General features: G+C 52.0%; 1 protein-coding gene across 1 annotated transcript in view; it reads right to left on the reverse strand.

Annotated features, from left to right (window-relative positions):
• Window positions 1–22569, reverse strand: part of NCOR2 (nuclear receptor corepressor 2) — a 267801-nt gene that overhangs the window by 214724 nt on the left and 30508 nt on the right. The window contains 1 exon segment of the mRNA XM_043990128.1: window positions 6396–6523. Within this exon segment, the coding sequence (XP_043846063.1) occupies window positions 6396–6523 (128 nt within the window).

A 22569-nucleotide genomic window follows, 5' to 3' on the forward strand; every position in this document is an offset into this window, starting at 1 on the left:
GAGAGAGGGGAAATAGACATAGACACTGACACACAGAGATGGGAAAAGACAGGACTAGAACCTAGCTCTTGGTGCTGACTTCTGTGGGCTTCTTTCTAGGAGATGAGGGGTTTGGAGAAGAGTATCATACACAGATCCTACAGACAGTGGGGACTTGGAAGGAAGAATCTCGCCACACTTCCAGTTCCCCTTGGTAGATGGGTTGGTTTGTTTTCCTTCCCCCTCCCTGCTTTTTAGGGGGCTGGATACATATTTAGGAATGAAGATGACGCCAAATTTAAAATTTAAATACAGGTAATATCCCCATTTCATAAATAAAGAAACTGAGGCGTGGAGAGTGGCTGCTGGTCATACATCCAACAGGTGGAGGCAGGATTCAAATCCAGGACCGCTGGCCACAAGCCCAGCACTTACTACCATGAAATGGCTGGGAAGCCCCTGCGACAGTGGGATGGGGGCTCTGAGAGAGGAAGAGGCTGGCTTTAGATCTGAATGTCATCGGTGGTGGGAGGCACAGAGGGGTGAACTCAACCATGAGAGAGTGTGTAGAAAGAGAAGACAGAAGAGACCAAGGCCAGAGTCGTGCCCAGAACCCCACCTCGCGGAGAAAGAGTCTGTAGGTCACAGGCCAAGGGCCTGTCATGAAAACTGTTCCCTCCCCCCTTGAATCCAAGGCAATGGCTAAACATTAAGCTAAGCCAAAGGGAAGATGCCCAATCATGGTCCTGGGACTCCCAGGGGTCCTGGTTCCCCTGACCCTGGGCAGCAAGGTCGGCTCCAGAGCAGACAGAAGGGGCCTGTTAGGGCTGGCGATGCCTTTGCAGACCATCTGGGGGGCATGAAAGCAGAAGAACAAGGAGGGGTGCTCCTCTCCTTTCATTCTTTCCCTCCCTTTCTCTCCTTTCTCTTTCTCCCTCTCCCTCCTTCCCTCCCTCCCTCCCTCTCTCTCTCTCCAGGAAAGGAGGAATCCAGAATCAAGATGCCAGGCAGGGCCTGGCAGGGGAGAGGACTAGTGAGATAGGAGTCTTTTCCTAGGAAATAAATTCCTTTTGTGTAAGAACACTGCCTGAGGGGACGGCACAGCATAAGCAAAGTGGGAGAACATGGATTTGAGTGACAGGAGCCAGCAGGGGCCACAGCAGCAGCAGGGGCCGACAGATGGGAGAAGGCAGACTCCATTAAACCTTTAACAGACTCTTGGCTACCCGAGTGACCTTGGGCCAGTCTAATGAACCTCCCTGAGACTCCACTTCCTCTTCTGTCTAGTGAAGGGGCTGGGCACCAAGGTCCCTCCCTGTGCAAACCACGCCTGGTGAGGGAGCCTCCGAAGCACTCCTGACACAGGGCCACCCAGCCTCCAGTGAGAGGGGCCCCGCCACCCACCCACTCTGGCCATGAGCCACTTGGCCTGTCAGTGTCCCAGGTGACCCTCTCATCAAAGCTCCTGGGCAAGTGCTGAGTGGCCTGGAATCCCCTCACCTGCCCCCTGCCCACCCGCCTAGGGCCAGCGTCAGGCCAGCAGCTGGTCAGTGTGCAGCAGAGGAGCCCACCTCCCGTCATCGCTAGGTGACTCTGTAAGACTTAACTGTTGCTATGTGAGAAGCCCGAAGCCCAGCAAGGCGCCGCCCCCCCATGCCCCCTCCTCCAATCTGCAGTCATGGAGCTTCCACACCAGGAGATACCCACAGGAATAAAATTACCAGTCTGGTTGAAACCCTCACTAAAACTAGAAACCAAAAAAAAAAAAAAAAAAAAAGAATTTAAGAGAAAGAGAATTTGGGGGACAGCTAGGTGGCGCAGTGGATAAAGCACTGGCCCTGGATTCAGGAGGACCTGAGTTCAAATCTGGCCTCAGACACTTGACACCTGCTAGCTGTGTGACCCTGGGCAAGTAACTTAACCCTCATTGCCCTGCAGAAAAAGCAAACAAACAAAAAACCAAGAAAGAAAATTCAAATAGTTTTTTCTAAAAACAACTTTTTGATTCCTTGGAAAGTTGAAGAAATTTCCCTCTTTTTTTGTTAAGGCCCCTTTCCAAAATAACATCTCCCTATCCAGTGGATAGAGCACCTAACCTAGAGTCAGGAAGACCTAAGTTCAAATTCAGTCTCAGGCACTTACTAGGTATGTGACCCCAGGTAAGTCCCTTCACCCTGTTTGCCTCAGTTTCCTCATTTGTAGAATGAGCTGGAGAAGGAAATGACAGACCACTCTAGTATCCCTGCTAAGAAAACTCCCAATGGGGTCAGGAAGAGTCAGACCCAACTAAAAAATGACTGGACAACAAGCCTGGTTGGGCTCTTTACCTCTTGGGTGACCTGGGCCCATCAGCAGGTCTCTATGTAACAGGAGGGGTTGTCCCTAAAGCCCTGGGACTTCCCCAGGGTTCTGAATGCTAAATCCCATCTGCTCGAACGCTCCCATGAGGGGGTCCACACCGCACCTCCTCGTTTCCCATCGTCTTCACTGCCTGCTTCCCACGTGCCTGGCACTGTGCTAAGCACCGGACACAAAGGAAGGTCAAGACGAAGAGGCAAAGAGAAAAGGAGGAAAAGCACATCAACCCTCAGTGGTCAGGGGGCAAAGGCAGGCGAGGGATCAGGAGAGGCCCCCTTCAGTGACCCCCAGATAGGAAGAGCCTCCTACTGGAGGAACAGAGACCCAAGCTGTGTGCCTGGCACACCTGAGCCTTGACTGATGGACTGACTGCTCTCCTCCCCTCAACCTTGGGCTCTAATGGAAACTCCCAAGCTGGACCACTGAGGCCAAAGCCTCCTGACACACGTGTAGGACTTCCAGGGGCCACCAGGCCCAAGGGCATCTCCCCATCCATGCACCCTCCAGCCAGGAGGACCCAACCAACGACCCCAAAAGACACTAGGCCTCTGAGTCAGGTCCCAAGGCCTTGCACTGCCTAGGGGAACGTCTGACAGCCAGAAAGGCATCAATGCGGTCCCGACGCCTCCTACATCTTGGCCGAGAGTACCAGAGGAGGGTGTGGAATAAGCCGTGGGCTTCCAGGCACGGCCACCAGGATGCATTCCTTGGCTCGGTTCCTTGTTCTACAAAGGAGGGTGTTGGGTACTGGGAAAGGGAGTCACTGGTGGACAACCAGAACATAAAAACAAATGAATTGAAGAGCAACAATAAAATATTTTAAAAGGGAAGAAAATGACCTGGCTCTGGCCTGGGTGATCTCAGGGCCCAGTTATTTGGGAAGATGCGGTCTGGTGGGAAAGGCACGGAGATGAGTCAGAGAACACGGGTCAAGGGGCCGGCTCCTTCCCTCAGTTTCCTTGTCTGTCAAATGGTAAGTGCTGAACCAGATGACCTCCAAGAGCCTCTGACCTCCTCGGCCAAATGAGGGGTTCAGCCGGACTCCTGAGGAAGGTCTCAAGCGCCTGAATCCTGATCTGTGAAATGGGTGCATGGGAGATGATCTCTGAGCACTTTCCCTTCTAGGCTCCCTTGAGAACCCTGGATGCTGCTGATGCTCCAGGATCCCCTGACACCCCTGGCCTTCCCCCAGCAGGCCACTATTTCTGAGAGTCCTGGTCCAGGGGATCCAGGAGACCTCCCCTGCCTACATATGAGTAAACTGAGGCACAGGGGAAGGAAGGCAACCTTGGGGCTGGGGCGGCTGAGTCCCAGCACGGCCTTCTTTCCATGACTGCCCCCACCACCCCGGTGCAGGGAGGGAGGGGGGAGCAGGTCTCTGCTGGAGGCTGCAGGCAGCCTCAGATCAAAGGAGGGCTTCTGGCTGGCCTGAGCCGGGAGGAGGGGAGAGTGGCTGGGGACAACCCCACCTAAAGCATGCTTTTAAAAATCTCCTCCGACACAGGAAGCCAGAACCCAGCTGCCTCCAGCTGTTCTTTCATTCGTTATTTTCCCACATTCGTTTTGGGAAAAAGGAGGCTGCAGGGCTCGCGTCTTACCCAGCTTTTCACAGCTTGGGAAGGGCCCTCCCTTCCTCCTCCACCCTCCCACCTTCCTTGGTGCCAGGGGAGGGAAGCCAGCCAACCTCCCAGCCTCCACCGGGCCAAGGTTCTTTTCCACCCTCCCCCCCTTCCTAGGCTCCCAGACAGAGACTCACTCCGCCCCCACCCTGGCCACAGAGCACGTTAGATTGGGCATCCAGGGACCCATGAGTAGATAACACGGATGTGCACATTCAGCACTGGCAGGGACCGGAAACACCGCTGTGAGGGCAGAGAGCATCACTGGTAGAGATGGACACACAGAGTCATGGACAGACAAATGCCCCCATGCCAGGGTGCCCTCACCATCCCCCCCTCTCATCAAAGCTCCTGGGCAAGTGCTGAGTGGCCTGGAATCCCCTCACCTGCCCCCTGCCCACCCGCCTAGGGCCAGCGTCAGGCCAGCAGCTGGTCAGTGTGCAGCAGAGGAGCCCACCTCCCGTCATCGCTAGGTGACTCTGTAAGACTTAACTGTTGCTATGTGAGAAGCCCGAAGCCCAGCAAGGCGCCGCCCCCCCATGCCCCCTCCTCTCTCGGACGCTTGCTGGGGCATCATGGGACAAAGCGTGTCCTTCTCCTGAGATCGGGGGCTGTCTCTTTCCTGTCTATCTCCTCAGGGCCTAGCACGTAGTAGGTGTTTCTACTGACCCAACACTGGCAGCACTGCCCACCTAACCTCTGTCCCAAGGGAGTCTGGGCCATTTCTAAGGTCCCCTGTAGGACCTCTTAAATGTTATTCATCTCTTTGGGCTTTACCACATGTCACTCCCAAAGAGCCAACCCTGGTAACAATAAGACAGAGGGAGGAATAAAAGGCATCTGGCAAAATCAGCCCTATCTCATCCGGGGCCCCAGCCAGACTGGGCTATACCTCAGAGGCCTGACTCGGGCCTCCTGCCTTTGTGCTTTCCCTCTTACTATTTTCTCTTCCTAGAATACACACCCACCCACCCCCAGATGTGGAGAAGGAAATGACAGTTATTGTGAAAATGAGCCCCACAAACAGCAGCTTGTGAGTAAGTGAGCACACCCCCCCCCGCCCCGCCCTTGGCTGAGTCAACAATTCACCCAGGAATGGGGAGCTTGCTGACTAAGGCTGGGGGAGGGGGCACTTCATGGGGGCTCAAGGCAGGAGGTGAGAGTCCCCCAACCAAACCGGAGGGGCCGGGAGGAATGTCTGGAGGAGAGGAGGCCTGGGAGGGCAGGCGGCCAGCCATAGGCTGTCACGGGGCCTTCCAGGACACAACTAAAAGGAACAAGCCCAAGTCCCAGAGGCCTACTTTATATGAGTGACCCAGAGGACTTAGGGAGGCCTGGAATAACTCTGGAGAAGGGGCTGTCCCAAGATGTCCCCGCCCACGCCACACTCAGAACCGCCTAGTCCAACCCAGGCCGAGGAAAGCCCAGAGAGACGAGATGACGCACCCGAGGGCACAGAGGTGATGAGTGTCAGGGAGGCCCTGCCTGGGGCCACCTGGACGGCTCAGGGAAGACTCATCTAAGACAGCAGAGCAGGAAAGAGGAGGGGCGGGGGCATTATGGCCTCAGGCCCTGCTCTGTACCCAGAACCTGCCCTCTCCCAACAACCCGCCCCCACCACAGCATTTACGGCTCTCGTTCACCTTCTGCAGATCACCTGGACCACTGTCACTGCCAGGCCAGTGGAGGGGCCAGCATGACCCCTGACCCTCAGGAGGCTTTCCCAGCACAGTGCAGGGGATAGAGAGGGGAAGGGGAACAAGCACCTATAAAGCACCTACTGTGTGCTGGGCATCCTGCTAAGCACTTTTCTTTCTTTTTTTTTTTTTTTTTGGTGAGGCAATTGGGGTTAAGTGACTTGTCCAGGGTCACACAGCTAGTAAGCGTCAAGTGTGAGGCTGGATTTGAACTCAGGTCCTCCTGAATCCAGAGACGGTGCTTTATCCACTGTGCCACCTAGCTGCCCCTGCTGAATTTCTTTTCTTTCTTTCTTTCTTTTTTTTTTTCCTGTTAAGCACTTTTACAAGTGTCACTCTGTTCTTCAAGGCAGCTGCTGCTATTACCTCCAAGCAGACAGACGTTAGGGGACTTGACCAGGGTCACCCAGCTAGTAAATGTCTGAAGCTGGACTTGAACTGAGCCTGCAGAGGATAAGACTTGGGTGCAGATCCCACCTCAGATACTGATGTGACTCTGAGAAGGCCATCTAACCCCTCCAGGCCTCAGTCACCTACTCTATAAAATGGCAGGAAGCAGGTCCAGCGTCGGGTAGGGTCTGGGGCCCAGGAAGACCTGGGCAGCTCTTGGAGGCTCTCAGTTGCAGGGCAGGGGCTCGAGGTCCAGGCTGCCCACATGAAGGAGGGGGGTCAGCCTGGCAGGAGAGCAGTGACCCCCGGGCCCCCCTCCAGAACCCCCTCCCCAGCCCCAGCCCCTCCTCACCTCTCATTCCCAGGCTGGAACTCAGAAAGCAGGGATGGCCGTCTGCGCTGGGGCTGGACGAGCGATCCGGGGGACAGGTGGGGAGCATACTCCCGGGGATGATGTTGATACTCCAGGAGCCCCACGTCCTAGGAGAAGGAGAGAAGGGAGAACAAGGGTCAGTGTGCGGCCCAGAGCAGGGAGAGGGCACTCAGCTCACCCTCAGGCAAGGGGTTCAAGGACCCGGGTTCGGATCCTGGCTCCACCACCACTTATCCTCAGGCAGGAGAACAAGCTGGAGAGGACCCCAGTGGTCCTGCAGCCCCACCCCACGTCATACAGCTGAGGAGATGGAGGCAGAGAGAGGGTGAACCCAGACTCTGCTGTCTCCATGTCTGGTGCCCCTGTTATGAGACCCCAGCGGGTATCCCCTCCCCATGAGCCTCAGCTCCCCGATCCAGGATAGAGGGTTTGAATCTGGCGGCTTCAGGAGCACCTTCTTGCCCTGAGGAGCCAGACCTTCCGGGTCAGGGGCAGAGGCAAAGCAGACCTACTAAGCATGCTCCCTGGCCCCTGGCCTCCCTCACCCTGGCTGAAATCCCGCCTCTGACACCGGGAAGCCAAAGCTTCCTAAACTAAACAATTCACAGGGAAAGCAGACCCATGTTGGGAAACAGGAATAAAAACTGTGCAACAAGCACTTCTTAAGCCCTCCCAGGGCCGAGCCCAGGCGAGGGCTGAGCAGGTCGCAGCCAGTGGCCCCTGAGCGCACGCGCACACACACGCACACACACACACACACACACACACACACGCACCCCGCTTTAATGACCTCAGACCAAGTTATATGTAATGTCTCCAGTGATTCTCACACCCACCACGTGAGGCGGGGGCATTTGGTGCTTGGGGCCGCAGTGGGACCCAAGAGGCCGAGTCACCTAGAGCTGGCACCAAGGCTTGCCTTCAAGGGGCTTCCAGTCAATCAGGAACAAGAATCCCACCCCTCCTCCCTCATCACAGGGCTTCTGGGAGGCTCAAAGGAGAGAGGAAACGTGCAAGGCCTCGCCATTCCCAGGCACACAAGGGACACTGGCGTGTGATGAAGTCCTCTGTTCTCCTCACCCTTATCCCCAAAGGGCGAGGTACAGAGGACCACAGAGCCAGAGGAAGAAGGGACCTTTAAAGGGATCTCCTCACTTTTATTTTACAGCTGAGCTAAGAGGCCCAGGGAAGCAAGTGCCTTGCACACAATAGGTCCAATTTATGAAGTGAGCCACCTCTCAGATCTCTGCCTCTGTCGCTTTCACTCCAAACACACACACACACACACACACACACACACACACACACACACACACTGTTTAAAGAAATTAGAAACACCTCCCCCTCTGCCAAAAAGAAAATTATCCATCTCTCCGTCTCTCTCTCTCTCTCTCTAAGGAAAAGAAAAACAGGGAATAAGGAAAACAATAACACAAGAAGCCAAATTCTCTTCCCATGGGACAAAGATGGTGAAACCAGGCCTCCTCCTGACAAAATGGTTGTCCTTGAGAAACTGGGGCCACTAGGGAAAGAGTGTCCCAAGAGGAGCAGCTAGGTGGCGCAGTGGATAGAGCCCTGCCTCAGACACTTGACACTTACTAGCTGTGTGACCCTGGGCAAGTCACTTAACCCCCAAAGCCCCACCAAAAAAAAAAAAAAAAAAAAAGAGCGTCCTGAGAGCTGAGACTGCAGGGAGTGGTGCCAGCAGCCAGGCAGGTGGGCAGACCCTGTTACCCTGGTGCACAGCAGAAGGGCAGTGTGGCCCGGTGAGGAAAACGTGGTCTTCAGTGGCAGGAGCCAAAGTCTGGCTCTGCCACTGGGTGCAAAGTACTGTGCTAGGTGATGGACTGGGTGCCAAGGAATCACTGCACCTTTGTGGGCTTCAGTTTCCCTGCCTGCAAAAGCTAGGTGGGGCACTAGAGAGCACGCCAGGCCTGGTGTCAGGAAGACCCGAGTTTAAATCCAGTCTCAAACATTTACAAGTTGTATGACCCTGGGCAAATCACTTACATCTGCCTCAGTGTCCTTGGCTGTAAAATGGGCTTCCTAATAGCCCCTACCTCCCAGAGTTGTGAGGGCCAAATGATCCTTGTGTTTCTGGCGCATAGTAGGAGCTTCATAATCATGAGTAAGGAGCTTAATAATGCTGGGTCTCCTTTCACAGCCCTCCCCCATTTATCATGAGATCACAGATTTAGACTAGAAGGGGGACCTTGGAGGTCCCACCTATTTACAGAAAAAGGAAACTGAGGCCCACAGAACTTAAGTCTCTTTCCCAGGGTCACACAGGTGATTGCCAGAGGCAGAGCAGGGATGGACTAGGTGGCCTCTCTTCCCTCAGAGCTCCAAATTCCAGGACCCACTTGGCAGACAGACTCCTTTGCCTCCTTCAAAGGCTTCCCCCATGAGAACTTTCCTGCCTCCACCCAGAGATCCGGGGCTCTTGCCCTCTCTTTAAATGACCATCTTTGGTATGTTCTCACTCCTGTCCCAGTCCCAGGAGAGGGTAATAAGCTCCCCGAGGACAGGCAGGGACTATTTATTCTGCTACAATGCTGGTATACCCAGGACCAAGCAGAGAGAGATTCTGCAGACAGCAGACTCTTCAAAGTACTCACTGAGCATGATGGTCTTTAGCTCGGCCAGTTAAGGCGGTGCCAGGGCAGTGCTGGAGCCAGCTCTTACCAGCTCTGGGAGCCAGTGATTACATTTTCAGGGTGGACATTTATACCCAGGAAAACAAGAAACTCAACAAATCAGCTTATTTCTTGTTTTGTTGATTGTCTAGACTTAAGAAAGTGGTTAAGAAAATACTAATGGTACAGATTAAACTTAAAAGTCTATCATGGGTACTTTTCCTTACCACACCTCCCCACCAAGAGCCTGGTGTTAAACATTCCCCTGCAGGCCCCTTCAGGATAGATCTCTCTTCTACAACTGAGCCAGGAGAGGCGACAGGCCATCTGAAGCCCACCCGTGGCACAGTCAGGATGAGAAGATGGCCAGCCAAACCAGCCGGTTGCCTCTCCTAAGCATGCCCTGTGCTGCTGGCTTCTCCAGTTTCCATTTAGCCAATGCTAAGGCAGCAGGCTCCTCCCCACCTCCCTCTCCCCCCACCATCCCACCAAAGAAGCTGGAAATCAATGCAGCTTTTACAATCACATCCATAAAACTCTCTCAGAACTTTATGTGTGTTTCTGGGAAGTCTTTCCCCATGAGTGATTCATGGCTGCTTCCTGAGCCCCCCCCCCCCTTGCCAGGCCCCAGACACAACAGGAAAGAGAGCGGGTCTAGTGGCCCGAAACAAGAGGCCAGCAGGGTCACGGCCAAGGTCCCGGCCATAACCCAAGTACCCACCGTGGGAGCCGGGGGTGCCACAGTACACGGTGCCCACCTGGAGTCAGGAAGCTCCCGGCTCAATTCAGCTGTGACCCTGGGATGGACTCTTCCCTGTTGGCCTCAGTGTTCTCTACAAAATGGGTATAATAATAGCTCCCCCTTCCCAGGGTCACCATAAGGAACCAATGCTAGTACTGCTGACTTCCTAACACCCAGCATTATAGGCTGCTGTAATTCATTCCGGTTTGCAAAGCTACATTACACACATGTGGTCTTGGTCCTTAGGGGAGGGCCGAAGAACCGAGATCAGCAGCTAAAGGGATTCTTGGCGGTCATCCGGTTAAAGCCCTGGTGTCAGAGAAGAGGCCCTAGGCCACACAAGGATGAACCTAGAAACAGCGATGAAGCATTCCCCACAGGCTAGCGCTGGGCTGACCAAGAGGAACACGACACCTGTGGAGTCCCCAAGGAGGATCATCCTTCCTGCTGGCTCGGTCCCAGAGCCAAAATTCACACTCAGATCCTCAAGTTCAGTGGCATCAGGCTCAAGCAGAAGAGGGAGATATACAACCACCCCCCACCCACCAGTAAGGAACCTTGGGGGCCCAGAGACTGACTCAGAGAAGCTTCCATTAACATTATCCACACTGGTTTATTTTCATTTATTTTGTCAAATATTTCCCAATTGCATTTTCCTCTTGTTGGTGCCATGCTTAGGAAGGGCCCACGGCTGCGTGTCTGACACCTTGGCTTTGTGGGGGGGGGGGGGTAACAACGATGATGACTGTTACTTCTTTTTTTTTTTTTTTTTTTTTTTTTTTTAGTGAGGCAATTGGGGTTAAGTGACTTGCCCAGGGTCACACAGCTAGTAAGTGTTAAGTGTCTGAGGCCGGATTTGAACTCCGGTACTCCTGACTCTAGGGCCGGTGCTCTATCCACTGCGCCATCCAGCTGCCCCTGACTGTTACTTCTTACACACATTGTTCTTGTTTGATCTCACAAGACGCCTGGGAGGTGGGTGCTATTGCCCCCATTTCACAGAAGGGAGAACGGAGGCAAATGGAGGCAAACAGAGGCGAAGCGACCGACCCAGCCAGGGTCTTACAATGTGGAAGCATCTGAGACCACATCTGGGCTCAGGTCTCCCGGAGTCTCCCTGGCTCCGGGTCCAGGGCACCAGCTACTGGTTACCCCTGTTCTATAGATGAGGAAACGGAGGCTCCAAGAAGTCAGAGAGCACGAACCCTCCCAAAGTCAGGCCCCCAGTACAGCATGAGGGAAAGGGAAGGAAAGAAGGGGAATGGGCTCTACCCTGGCTGAAGCTGGGCCGTCACAGCCATCGACCCCGGAAGGAGGGATGAGAAGAAGCACACGGTCTTAGACACCCTGACACAGACGCCCTCAGCGAGGCGCTTCCCCCCAAGGCCTTGCCTTCCTGATCTGAGGTGCTGGGTGAGATGGCCTGGGGGTGGGGGGGGAGGAAACATGTGCCCTCCCGGGGGCAGGCCTGGGAGGGGGCAGGCCTGGGAGGGGGCAGGGGAAAGCTGCCTGAGGCATTCCCTGGCTGTGTGACCCAGGCAGGTCACTCCATCCCTGGGCCCCACTCGTCCTTGGGGCACAGCAGTGCCCTCCTACCAGGGTGCTATGAGGGTCCAGTGCTGGGCAGCCCTGAAGCGCTCTCTAAGTGCTGGTTCTTGTTGTCATCATGAATATTATGAATGTGGTCGTGGCACCAGGGACGCAGACCCCCGAGCCCCCAGCCCAGGTGTCGGAGGGGCACCCAAGACACCCAAGGGAAGGGCTTCAGAAGCAGAATGATGGTCAAGGGTGATGCCCGCATAGGCAGCTCTGAGCAAGTCGAGGCCCAACAAAGAGCAGGGGGCAGGCGGCTGATGCCAGCAGCAGCCAAGGAAGAGCGTCACCCAGATCTCTCTCCCGTGTGGCCCGGCTCCAAGCCCTGGGATAAGGTGCTCATTGTTTCAGGCCCCACTCCTTGCCTTGCAGCTGGGGCCTCCATCCCGGCCAGCAGCAACACTGTGCTCCCTCCCCCATGCCCAGAAGCCCACCAGCCCGAGACCTGACGGGGAAAGCAGCTGCCCCTGTGTGATCCAGGACAGCCCCATGTGGTCCGGGCCAGCCCTGCAGGCTCCTGATACCTGGGGCCGCCTCTCCTCCTGGGAAGGAGAGCTTGCAGGGATCACATAGGGACCAGAGTCCCTGCCCCCATTCTCTGGCCCTGCCTCTCACAGCCTCGCTCATCACCGCAGGGACAGAGGTAGGGGAGGAGGGGTTAAGGAGCTCTACCTTGCACTGGGCATTGATTCCCAAGGGGACACACAGGGGAGTGTCTGAAACACGGCAGGTGCTTTCTCTGGACACAGAGACCTTCCTGAGACCTTCGTGTCACAGAGCAGGAGGCTGAAAGCTGGAGGGGCACGGGCATGACTGCTCCAGGCAAGGGCTAAGATTCACCCTGAGCCTCAGACTCACCTGGCCTCTCTGGCATTGCTTCTCGGCTCCATTCTGCCAGCAGCCCGAGGGCAGCATGCGCTGCCCTGGGGGAGCTGGTGAGTTAGCCGCCCCCTCAGAAGGCAGGCATTTGAGCAGAGGGCAGCCGGCATCCACATGGTGCAGGGAGAAGTCTCTGAGGGCGGGGATGGGCTCCGCATTTTCTCTGGGGTCCCAGCTTCTAGCACCACGCCTGGCATGTAGGAAGCCCCTAACAAAAGCCTGCTCGTTGACCGGCTAGTGGACTGACTCCTGCTTAGGTATGGACTGGACCAGAGACTTCCAATAAGCCCCTCCCTCTCAGGCTGATGCATCCACCATCCATCGGTGGCTTGCAGCTGGCAGAGATGAGACCATGGTTTACCCAGGTAAACCCTGTGATTTTACAAAAATAGAAACCGAGGCCCTTTCAGGGGCGTACGAAGCATCTCTAGCCTATTCACGTGTGGGTGCCACGCTCTAGGAGTGATGCTCACCCTCCATCTCCACGGCATTGCAGAAAGAGTCATTCATCCCACCAGGACAGATGAAATCCCAAAGCAAACACCCAAGGCAAAGAGCACTGGACCCACGGTCAGGAAGATCACTAGTTCAAATCTGGCCTCAGACACTGACTAGCTGTGTGACCCTGGGCAAGTCACTTAACCCCTTTTGCCTCAGTTTCCTCGTCTGTCAAATGAGCTGGAGAAGGAAATGGCAAAGCACTCCAAAGAGTCAGACACGACTGAACATGAAAACTGGGATAACCACAACAGCCCCTCCCAGGCAGCTGTGAGAATCAAATGAGATAACTGTAAAATGCTTAGCACATAGAAGTTGCTCAATCAATGTCTGTCCCTTTCCATCCCTCTGAGGAAGCTTGGGACCCAGAAGGTTCTGGCAGTGAACAGCAGAAGGGCTTGGGGGCGGACTGTCAGGGCACATCTGGAGTGGCTGAAGCTGGCAGGGGGGACCCTTTTCCGCTTGCTGACCTTATGAAAAGCCAGGGGGATTAGCTGTTCCCTTGCTGGTCCTCAGCTGCCCTGGCCTTCTTTCCCAGACAAAGTATAAAACAGCCACTTGTCTGGCTCAGGCAAGGAGGCCTCTCCACCCCCGTCCCCCCAGGCTAATGCTGCTCTGCCCAGCTCAGCTCCTCAGGCCTGGCCATATCACATGCCTGGATTGGCCTCCTACGCCAAGAGCCCACCTGTGGGGGCAGTGGTCAGGTGTCCAGGAGGCAACCAGGGCCCCAAACACTCCAGGGACGGAGTGACTATAAATAATTGACCATTAGTAATCTTAATATATGATAAACCCAAATAAAAACTCATTATTTGACAAAAACTGCTGGGAAAATTGGAAAACAGTATAGCAGAAACTAAGTATAGACCAACATCTCACAGTGTATACTAAAATAAGGTCAAAATGGGTACATGATTTATACATAAAGGGTGATACCATAAGCAAATTAAGAGAACATGGAATAGTTTATCTGTCAGATTTATGGACAGGGGAAGCACTTAGGACCAAAGAAGATATAAAGAGCATTACAAAACATAAAATAGATAATTTTGATTATATAAAATTTTAAAACTTTTGCACAAACAAAATCAGTGCAACCAAAATTCTAAGGAAAGCAGAAAACTGGGAAAGGATTTTTGTAAGTGTCTCTGATAAAAGCCTTATTTCTCAAATATAGAGAACTGGAGTCACATTTATAATACAAGTCATTTCCCAATTGATAAATGGTCAAATGAAATGGAGACTATTTCCAGACAAAGAAATCAAAGCTATCTACAATCAAATGAGAAAATGCTCTAAATCACTACTGATCAGAGAAATGCAACTTCAAACAATTCTGAGGTACCATCTCACACCCATCAGATTGGCTAATGTGACAAAAAATGAAAATGTTGGATGTTGGAGGGGATGTGGGGAAACTGGGATGCTAATCCACTGCTGGTGGAGTTGTGAACTGATCCAACAATTCTGGAGAGCAATTTGGAACTATGTCCAAAGGGCTATAAAACTATGCATACTCTTTGATACCAATACCACTGCTATATTTATATCCCAAAGACATCCCCCCAAAAGAGAAAAAGACCCATTTGTGCAAAAATATTTATATTCTTTTTATGGTGGCTAAGAATTGGAAATCAAAGGAATGCCCATCAATTGGGGAATGGCTAAACAAGCTGTGGTACATGATGGTGATGGAATATTGTTGTGCTATAAGAAATGACAAGCAAGATGAATTCAGAAAAGCCTGGAAAGACTTGTATAAATTGATGTATAGTGAAGTGAGAAGAACTAAGAGAACATTGTGCAAAGAGACAGCAATATTGTTTGATGAAGAACTGTGAATGTGTTAACTGTTCTCAGCAATACAGTGATCCAAGATAATCCCAATGGACTAATGATGAAGCATACTATTCACCTCCAAAGACAGAACTGATATGGATGGAACACAGACTGAAGTGTGCTTATTTGTCACTTTCTTTAATTTTTTTCTTTTATTCAAGTCTTATACACGAAAATGTTTTACATAATTACACATGTATAACCTATACCTGATTGCTTATGCCTTAGGGAGGAAGTAGGGAGAAAATTTGGAATTCAAAACTTTAAACAAAAATGTTTTATTTTTTTTTATATACACCCCTGGTCCTCAGGAGGAACATGTGGCCAGGGCCAAATTACGGCTCTTGGCTTTTCCTTTACAAGGTCACTGGCTTTTTACTGATGCAGCCTCCAGTTTCAGTGAGTTTTAGAAAGGGAGGACTGGGAAGGAATAGAATAAACCCCTCCCCCCTCCTCCCCTCCCCCCACCTCGACTAAGAAAAAGAGTAGGGATCGCTTTATTTTCTCTTTCTGACCCTTGGAAAAGGACGAAAGCCATATAATATTCGATGACGGGCATCCTAACAGAAATCAGAATTACTTCATTTCGAAGTGGAAAGAGACTTGAGAGATCAGAGAACGCTGGGGCTGAGACTGATTCCAGGTTATTCATCCTACTCCCTCCTTTTACAAATGAGGAAACTGAGGCCCAGGGAAGTCATTTACCCAGGGTCCACCACCAGGGCCAGGCTGTGAACCAAGGTGACTCCTAGGCCAGTCCCGCTCCATAGCCCCAGGCTGAATGTCTGATGGGACACTCAGGGAGAGACCCTGGGCTGTTAGCAGGTGAAGGGGCACTGGATTTTGGCAAAAACAAGAACAGGGAAGGCATTTCATGTGGCTGACCCTGAACTAGAACACAGAGACTATAGCAGCTCAAATTAATTTCAATGCCATGTCCCCCCAAAAAAACTGTACAAATCCCAGAATGCACCTAGAGCAGGGGGGAGGGGTGGTGGGAAAAGGGTATTTGGTCTGGGGGCTGAGGACCTGGGTTCATATCCCAGCTTGGCCACTGGATCATTTGTGAGTTCAGGCCTCCCTTCCTCAAAGGGTCTCAGGAGCCTTCCGGCTCTAACACCCCCAGACTGGACTGAACTTCCCTCTGTAGGCTCTCACAGAAGGCTACTAACACTACCCAGGAATGCATGTGGCCTCTCCTTTAAAACTCCTGGTCTGTGACTTCATGGCCTACAGAACTCCAGATGAAGGATGCCCCCTCCCAGGACTGTCAGCGCCGGCTCTGCCCCTCAGCGGCTGGCTCAGACACCGAGCTGAGGCCATCTGCCCAGCCGAGGTCACCAGTCTGTATCAAGCCTTCCTGACTCGGGTCCTCTAGACACTGCACAGTGCTGGTTGTTTTTGCTTGTTTGTTTTTGTTCTAGCCTTTGTAAATAAGAGTTAAGTGACTTGCCCAGGGTCACATAGCTAATAAGGGTCAGGTCCTCCTGAATCCAGGGCCAGTGCGCTTTTCCCACTGCGCCACCTAGCTGCCCCTTGTAAAGTCTTTTAAAATATTTATTGAAGAATTTTCTTTTCACGTCGTTTCTGAATAAATCCCTCTCCTATTATGTCACTCAGCATCTACCACCCAGCCTGGTGCACAGTAGGCACTTAATAAATATTAATTAATCCCTTTTAAAAAAAAAAGAAGAGAAAACAGCAGCTCAACAAAAGTAGTCAACAATTTAACCAAGAGGCAAAATAAGTAAAAAGCTGTAACCACCCATCTCCTGCAAAGAGAAGAGGGGAGGAGAAAGGGAGAGATGACAGGAGGGAGAGAGGGAAGGAGAGATGAGGAAACTGAGGCCCAGAAAAGGGGAGTGACTTGCCTACGGTCACACTCTAAGTGTTCATAGGCAAGTCAGTCAGTTCCTCCTCTCATTCCTCAGTCTATCATTAAGCACAGTGCCTGGCATATAGTAGGAACTTTATAAAGTGCCAGCTGTCTGACGAGTTGACTATTCACAGCTCATAGGTTTTGAGCTAGTCCAACCCCCTCACTTTTCAGATGGAGAAACTGAGGCCCAGGGATGTTGTTGGTGAGTTGTCATCCTTCATGCTGTAAGAGGACCAACATGACATCACTGTGTTGGGGTCAAGGCACCGTGTCCAACAGTGGCCGACCAGACCAATACGAGGGGGGCATGCTCAGCCCCAGGTGGGACACAACCAGTCTACATGAACACCTGGGGTAGAGATGGCAGGACTTGCCCGACCCCTCACTTTGTGGGTGAGAGGCTGGGATGGCATCTAGGAGCTTGCACTAAGAGCTGGAAGGGACCCCTGGTCCTCTCACCACGAGGCCAGAGCAGGGGGCGGCCCTCTGAGCCAGGCAGGCACCTTCCACCAGGCCCAGCACACCAGACTCCTGAGGAAGAAGCAAGACCATGGATGCTCCCAAAAGGAACAAGGCAGAGTAAGAAGCCTGAGGTCAGAATTCTCACTCTAGACCTTAATGGATCTGAGCCAGCAGCTTAGGGACACAAGTACCTTGGGGAGAAGGCGGGGGGAGAAGAGAGACACCCCCAGAGAGCTCCCTCACCCCCACAGCCATCACCGCCATGAAACTCTGGCCTTTCCTCCAGGGAAGGACTCCCCGGACCCCCGCCCATCCCCCCGCAGCTCCCCTCCCAAGGGAGCCATGCCAGGCTCCTGGCTCACGAGTCTGCCTTCTGGGAGCCCTCCCCCATCCCATGATGCTGACCCGCTGAAGAGCCCTGGTCCTGGGGAAAGCAGAAAAGCAGGAAAGCCCCAGAGCTAATCAATAGCGGAGCCTACTTCCGTTCCCACAGAACGGAGCCTCAGGCGGGGGTTCCCCAAGCACAGAACCCACAGAACCCTGAGCAGTTCTTCCCAAACACCTGCCAGAAGCAGGCACCAGGAGGTGACCGCATCCCCAGGCCCCTCGCCTACTGCGGCTGGGGGTGGCACAGAGGGCCCGGAGACTGAGGGGAGGGTCACTGGGGTGACGGGCTGTGGGAACAGCAACCAGAGCTAAGGAAACAACCCAAGTGCCCCTCACACACCCTGGCAGTGGGCTCATATGCAAAACCACTTCTAAATTTGGAAACTGCCTCCAACGGGCACTTCCTCTTTCCCTCCCTGGGGCCCCATGAGCAGGCCACTGGATGGCTGGGAAGAGACACCCCAAACCCAGGGATCAGAGACTTGACAGATGAGGAAAATGAGGCCCCGCCCACGGTCATACAAGACAGAGGCACGGGATCCCAGATCTAGAGGGAAAAGGGAGCTCAGGGCCCATCCGGCCCAACCCCTCCTCCATCTTACAGATGAGTAAACTGAGGCCCAACTCACACAAGAAAGTAGCAGGGAGGGACCAGAGAGAGGAGTAAAGTGTTCAGTATCACACAGGGCAGGCGGCAGAGCCCGGAGGACCAGAGTGTGAGCCCGAGTACAGACATGTGAAGTGTGCTGGGCACACGCACACCCTCACTCACACATGTGCCCATACACACAGACACACGCGCGCACACATGCACATGCACACACTCCTACTGCTCAAGGGTCTGGTTCCTACCCATTACATGCAGACTCAGGGTACACCAGAGCCCCACCCTCCTGGGCTGGCTGTCAGGAGATACTAAGGGACTGCATAGGCCCCTTCACCTCCAGTTTCCTTTCCTCAATCTGCAAAATGGGATAACAGGACGTGGCTTCTACTCCCCCCTACCCAGGCCTGTCGTGAGAAGCAGCACAGGGACAGATGCCGCCAAAGCTCTGAGAAAGGAGGCATGTAACCAGGCCTGTTCATCTGTCTTTCCAGCATGGTAGGTCAGGCACACAGTAGGCTCTTTGAATGGTGACACTCCCCCCACCCTTTTGTTACTGGGTCTAGGGCGTGAGGCCCTATCTGAACAAAGAAGTCATGTAGAGAAAAGACAGCAGCTCAAGCTGGAAATTACTGTTAATTGGTTACCTTCTGTCTTTGCCCTCCTAGCTCCTCACACAATCCCTGGCACCTAATAGGCCCCTGCTGATTACCTGACTCATCTTGCAGTCCCTGATACCCGGCACAGAGGCAGCGGAGGGAGGGACAAGCTACACATCTACTCCCTGGAGTCAGCACACAGAGCCAGGCCTTGGGGCAGGAGGTCTCGCCTCTGACTGGGGGCTCTCTGGGCCTCAGCTTCCTCACCCCTAAAATGAGGGGGGGCGGAAGGCCTGTGCATCCCTTCAAGGTCTCCACTGGGGAACACAGTGGCTCCCTCAGTGAGAGAGCCAAGGTCCAGACAGTGAGGATATCCTGGTCCGGGCGCAAGCGCAGATGCTGGAGAGTAAATTACTTGAGGAGCATTCGAATGAGTCCTCTAGACAAAAGCTTCTTAAACCGTGGGTCACAAAAATGTGGCCCCAGTAAGAGGCTGTGCATGCCTATCTTACATACCGCCATACCCGGGGGCAAGGGGGGCAAAAAGGGGTCATGAGTGGGAAAAGTTTAAGCAGCCCTACTCCGAACAGATGTTTGCTTAAAAAAAAACTAATTTTATATTTTTTAAGTCTCCTGATCATTCCCAAGGGCCCAGGCCATTCCTTCCCTGTGTGACTCACTCTCCAGGCCTCGCTGGCTCATCGGGGGCTTCCTCCTCCCACCCCTCCCAGTTCCCCTTCAAGTCTGGGTTTCCTCCATTGGAATGTAAGCTCCCTGAGGAGAGGAACTACCCAGGCCGGCTTGGATTTGTATTTCCAGTGCTCACAGTGCACAGTGCCTGACAAGTAGTGTTTAATGAATGTTCACTCCCTCCATCCGTCCATCCGTCCATCCCTCTATCCCCCTCCATCCATCCATCCATCCATCCCCCTCCCTCCCTCTATCCATCCCTCCATCCATCCCTCTCTCTATCCATCCATCCATCCCCCTCCATCCATCCCTCCCTCTGCCTTTGTCTCTGTCTCTGAATCTCATCCCCATCCACTGATCTAGAGAAACACAACCCAAGAGAAGAAATGAGAAGCCTCCATCTCTGGTGACAGACAGGAAATGGGGGCTCTGGACGACTCAAAACCAGACCAGCAGGCTAGCCCCCAAGGACACCAGAGCAGCCCAGAGCAGACACGCAGGCACAACGACAGGCTGCATCAGGCTCTCACTCCCTGACCCCAAGTGAGTCAGACCGAGAGTTGTCCCCAGAACACCCTGCAGGGGGTGACAGGAGGAAACAGAGTGTGCTCCTGAAATACACAGCCAAGCCCGACAGAACACCCAAGTGGGGCTCAGGCTGAGGCTCTCATCTCCCATCTCCCAGTGGATGCCAGGCAGCACCCAGAAGCCCCGCCCTTGTGGCCAAGCCCAAGGCTCCCTCCCCCAAACCATTCCCTCCTTGTCTCCCTGGACAATTCTAAATCAAAACCCCAAGAGCTTCTCCTCTACCACCTCTGCCCATCTTACACCACATGGGCACCTGGGGCCCATCTAGGGAGAAGTGGCAGAGTTGAGACTCAAGGAGGAGAGGAGTTTAATCAGGCAATCATAGAAGAAGAGCTGGAAGGAACCTCAGAAGGCCATTTAACCCAACCCCTTCACCTTACAAAGAAGGAAACTGAGGCACGGGGAACAAGAGGCGACGCTAGAGATATTTTACATCAACTGCTCAATAGCCACCTGCTGGACAAGCCTGCAACCTTAAATTCCTTGAAGATGAACTCTCTATTTGACAAGAACTTGGAAAACTGGACAGCAATATGACAGAAATTACATCTAGACCAACACACTACACCATCTGCCACAACTCGTTCAGAATGTGTAAGCGACCTAAAGAGGAAAAGATCACACCATCAGAAGAGTGGAAGAGAAGCAGATCAGGGACCTTTTATAGCTATGGCAAGGGATTCTTAACCAAATACACGGGAGAGAGGCAAGTAAAAGAGATGAAACAGACAGCCTTGATTACATGTAACTGAGGGACTTTTGTCCTAAAATTTGCATAAACAATATTAATGCAGCCAGTGTAAGAAAGAAAGCTGTTGATTGGGAGTGATCAACTGAGAAAAGAAATTTTGCATCAAAAGTCTCTGATAAGCATCCGATATCCAAGAAATAAGGGGCACTAAGACAAATATCTGAGACCAAAGGTGATTCTCCAAATGGTCAGTGGGCAAAAGAGATGAAGAAACAGTCCTCAAAGGAATTTATTCAAACTATGAACAATCACATGAGGCTGCCTCAAATCACTCATAAGAAAAGAAATGCCCATCAAAATTTTACCTCTCACCCAACAAACTGACAAAGGCAGAAAAAAATGGGAATAGTCAATGGTGGAGGCACAGTAAAACACTCAGGAGAGCAACGAATTAGTCCAATGACTCTGGAAAGCAATTTGAAATTATGCTTTTTTTTTAAGTGACTAAAATGTCCATACCTTTTGATCCTGAGGGCAGGTGCAATGGATAGTGCACCAGGTCTGGAATCAGCAAGACCTGAGTTCAAATCCAGATTCAGACACTAACTAGCCATGTGACTTTGGGCAAGCCACTTAACCTTTGTTTGCCTCATTTTCCTCTTGTATAAAATAGGAATAAAAGCACCTATACCTCCCAGGGTTTTTATGAGGACTAAATGAAATAATAATTGTAAAACACTTAGCTCAGTGCCTGGCATATAAGGCCTAGATAAATATTAGCAGCTATTATTATCTATTATTATTATTATATCCAGAGATACCACTACTAGGCACTTACCCTAAGGAAATCAAAAGATAGAAAAGTCCAATATGCACCAAAATATTTATAGGGACACCTTTTATAGTGGCAAAGAAGTGGAAATTAAATAAATGCCCATCAAATGGGGAATGACTAAACAAATTATGATACATGAATGTATTAGAATATTGCTGGACTGTAAGAAATTACAAAGAAATATAAAGAATATGGGGGATGGAAAGATTTACATGAACTTATGCAAAGTAAAAATAAACAGAACTGGGGCAGCTAGATGGTGCAGTGGATGGAGCACTGGCCCTAGATTCAGGAGTACCTGAGTTCAAATCCGGCCTTGGACCCTTCACACTTACTAGCTGTGTGACTCTGGGCAAGTCACTTGACCCCAATTGCCTCACCAAAAAAATCAAAATAAAAAAATAAACAGAACCAGGAAAACAGAAAACAGGCAGGTCCAGATTAGCAGTAAAAATCCCCTGAAGTGCTCCTGTGTATTTGAATTTGCAACATCTGAAGAGATGGTTATGTAAAACATGGTCATTGGGTCCAACCCAATAGAAATATGCAGTGCATATGTGGCCACTCTAAGGGATTCTTATCTGCACTAATTGAGGCCTAGCTGTATGTTCCACTACAAGATATGTATATGACTACAATAATGTAAACAGAAAAATAAGAAGAAAAACTGGACGCTATATAATTATAATGACCAAGGTTGACCCCCAAGAAGAAATACGGGAAGGTACTCCACCCTGTCCCTTCTTTGCAGAGGTGGGGAACTATGGGTTGGGAGAGCAGAATATGCTGCAAGAATGGTCTTATGGGTTTATTTGCTTAATGTGCATTTTTTTTTATTCTTTATAAAGGATGGCTCTTGAGTAGGAGAGAAGAGATATATTCAAAAGTAAAGGTGATACAAAAACAAAAGATAGCAATTAAAAATATATATTTTGGAGGGCAGTTAGGTGGTGCAGTGGATAAAGCATGAGCTCTGGATTCAGGAGGACCTGAGTTCAAATCCAGCCTCAGATACTTGACACTTACTAGCTGTGTGGCCTTGGGCAAGTCACTTAACCCTCCCTGCTCTGCCCCCCCAAAAAAAACAAATATCAAAAAATATATTTTTAACCTCACCAACCCATCTCAGATCTAGCCAAGACCACCCTAGCCCAGAGCCCCTGGCCCCAATGAGAACACCCAAGTGGCTTCCCTGGCCCATAGCAATCACATCACCACCTATGAATATGGT

The sequence above is a fragment of the Dromiciops gliroides genome, chromosome 1 (assembly GCF_019393635.1).
Source record: "Dromiciops gliroides isolate mDroGli1 chromosome 1, mDroGli1.pri, whole genome shotgun sequence".
Classification (NCBI taxonomy): Eukaryota; Metazoa; Chordata; class Mammalia; order Microbiotheria; family Microbiotheriidae; genus Dromiciops; species Dromiciops gliroides.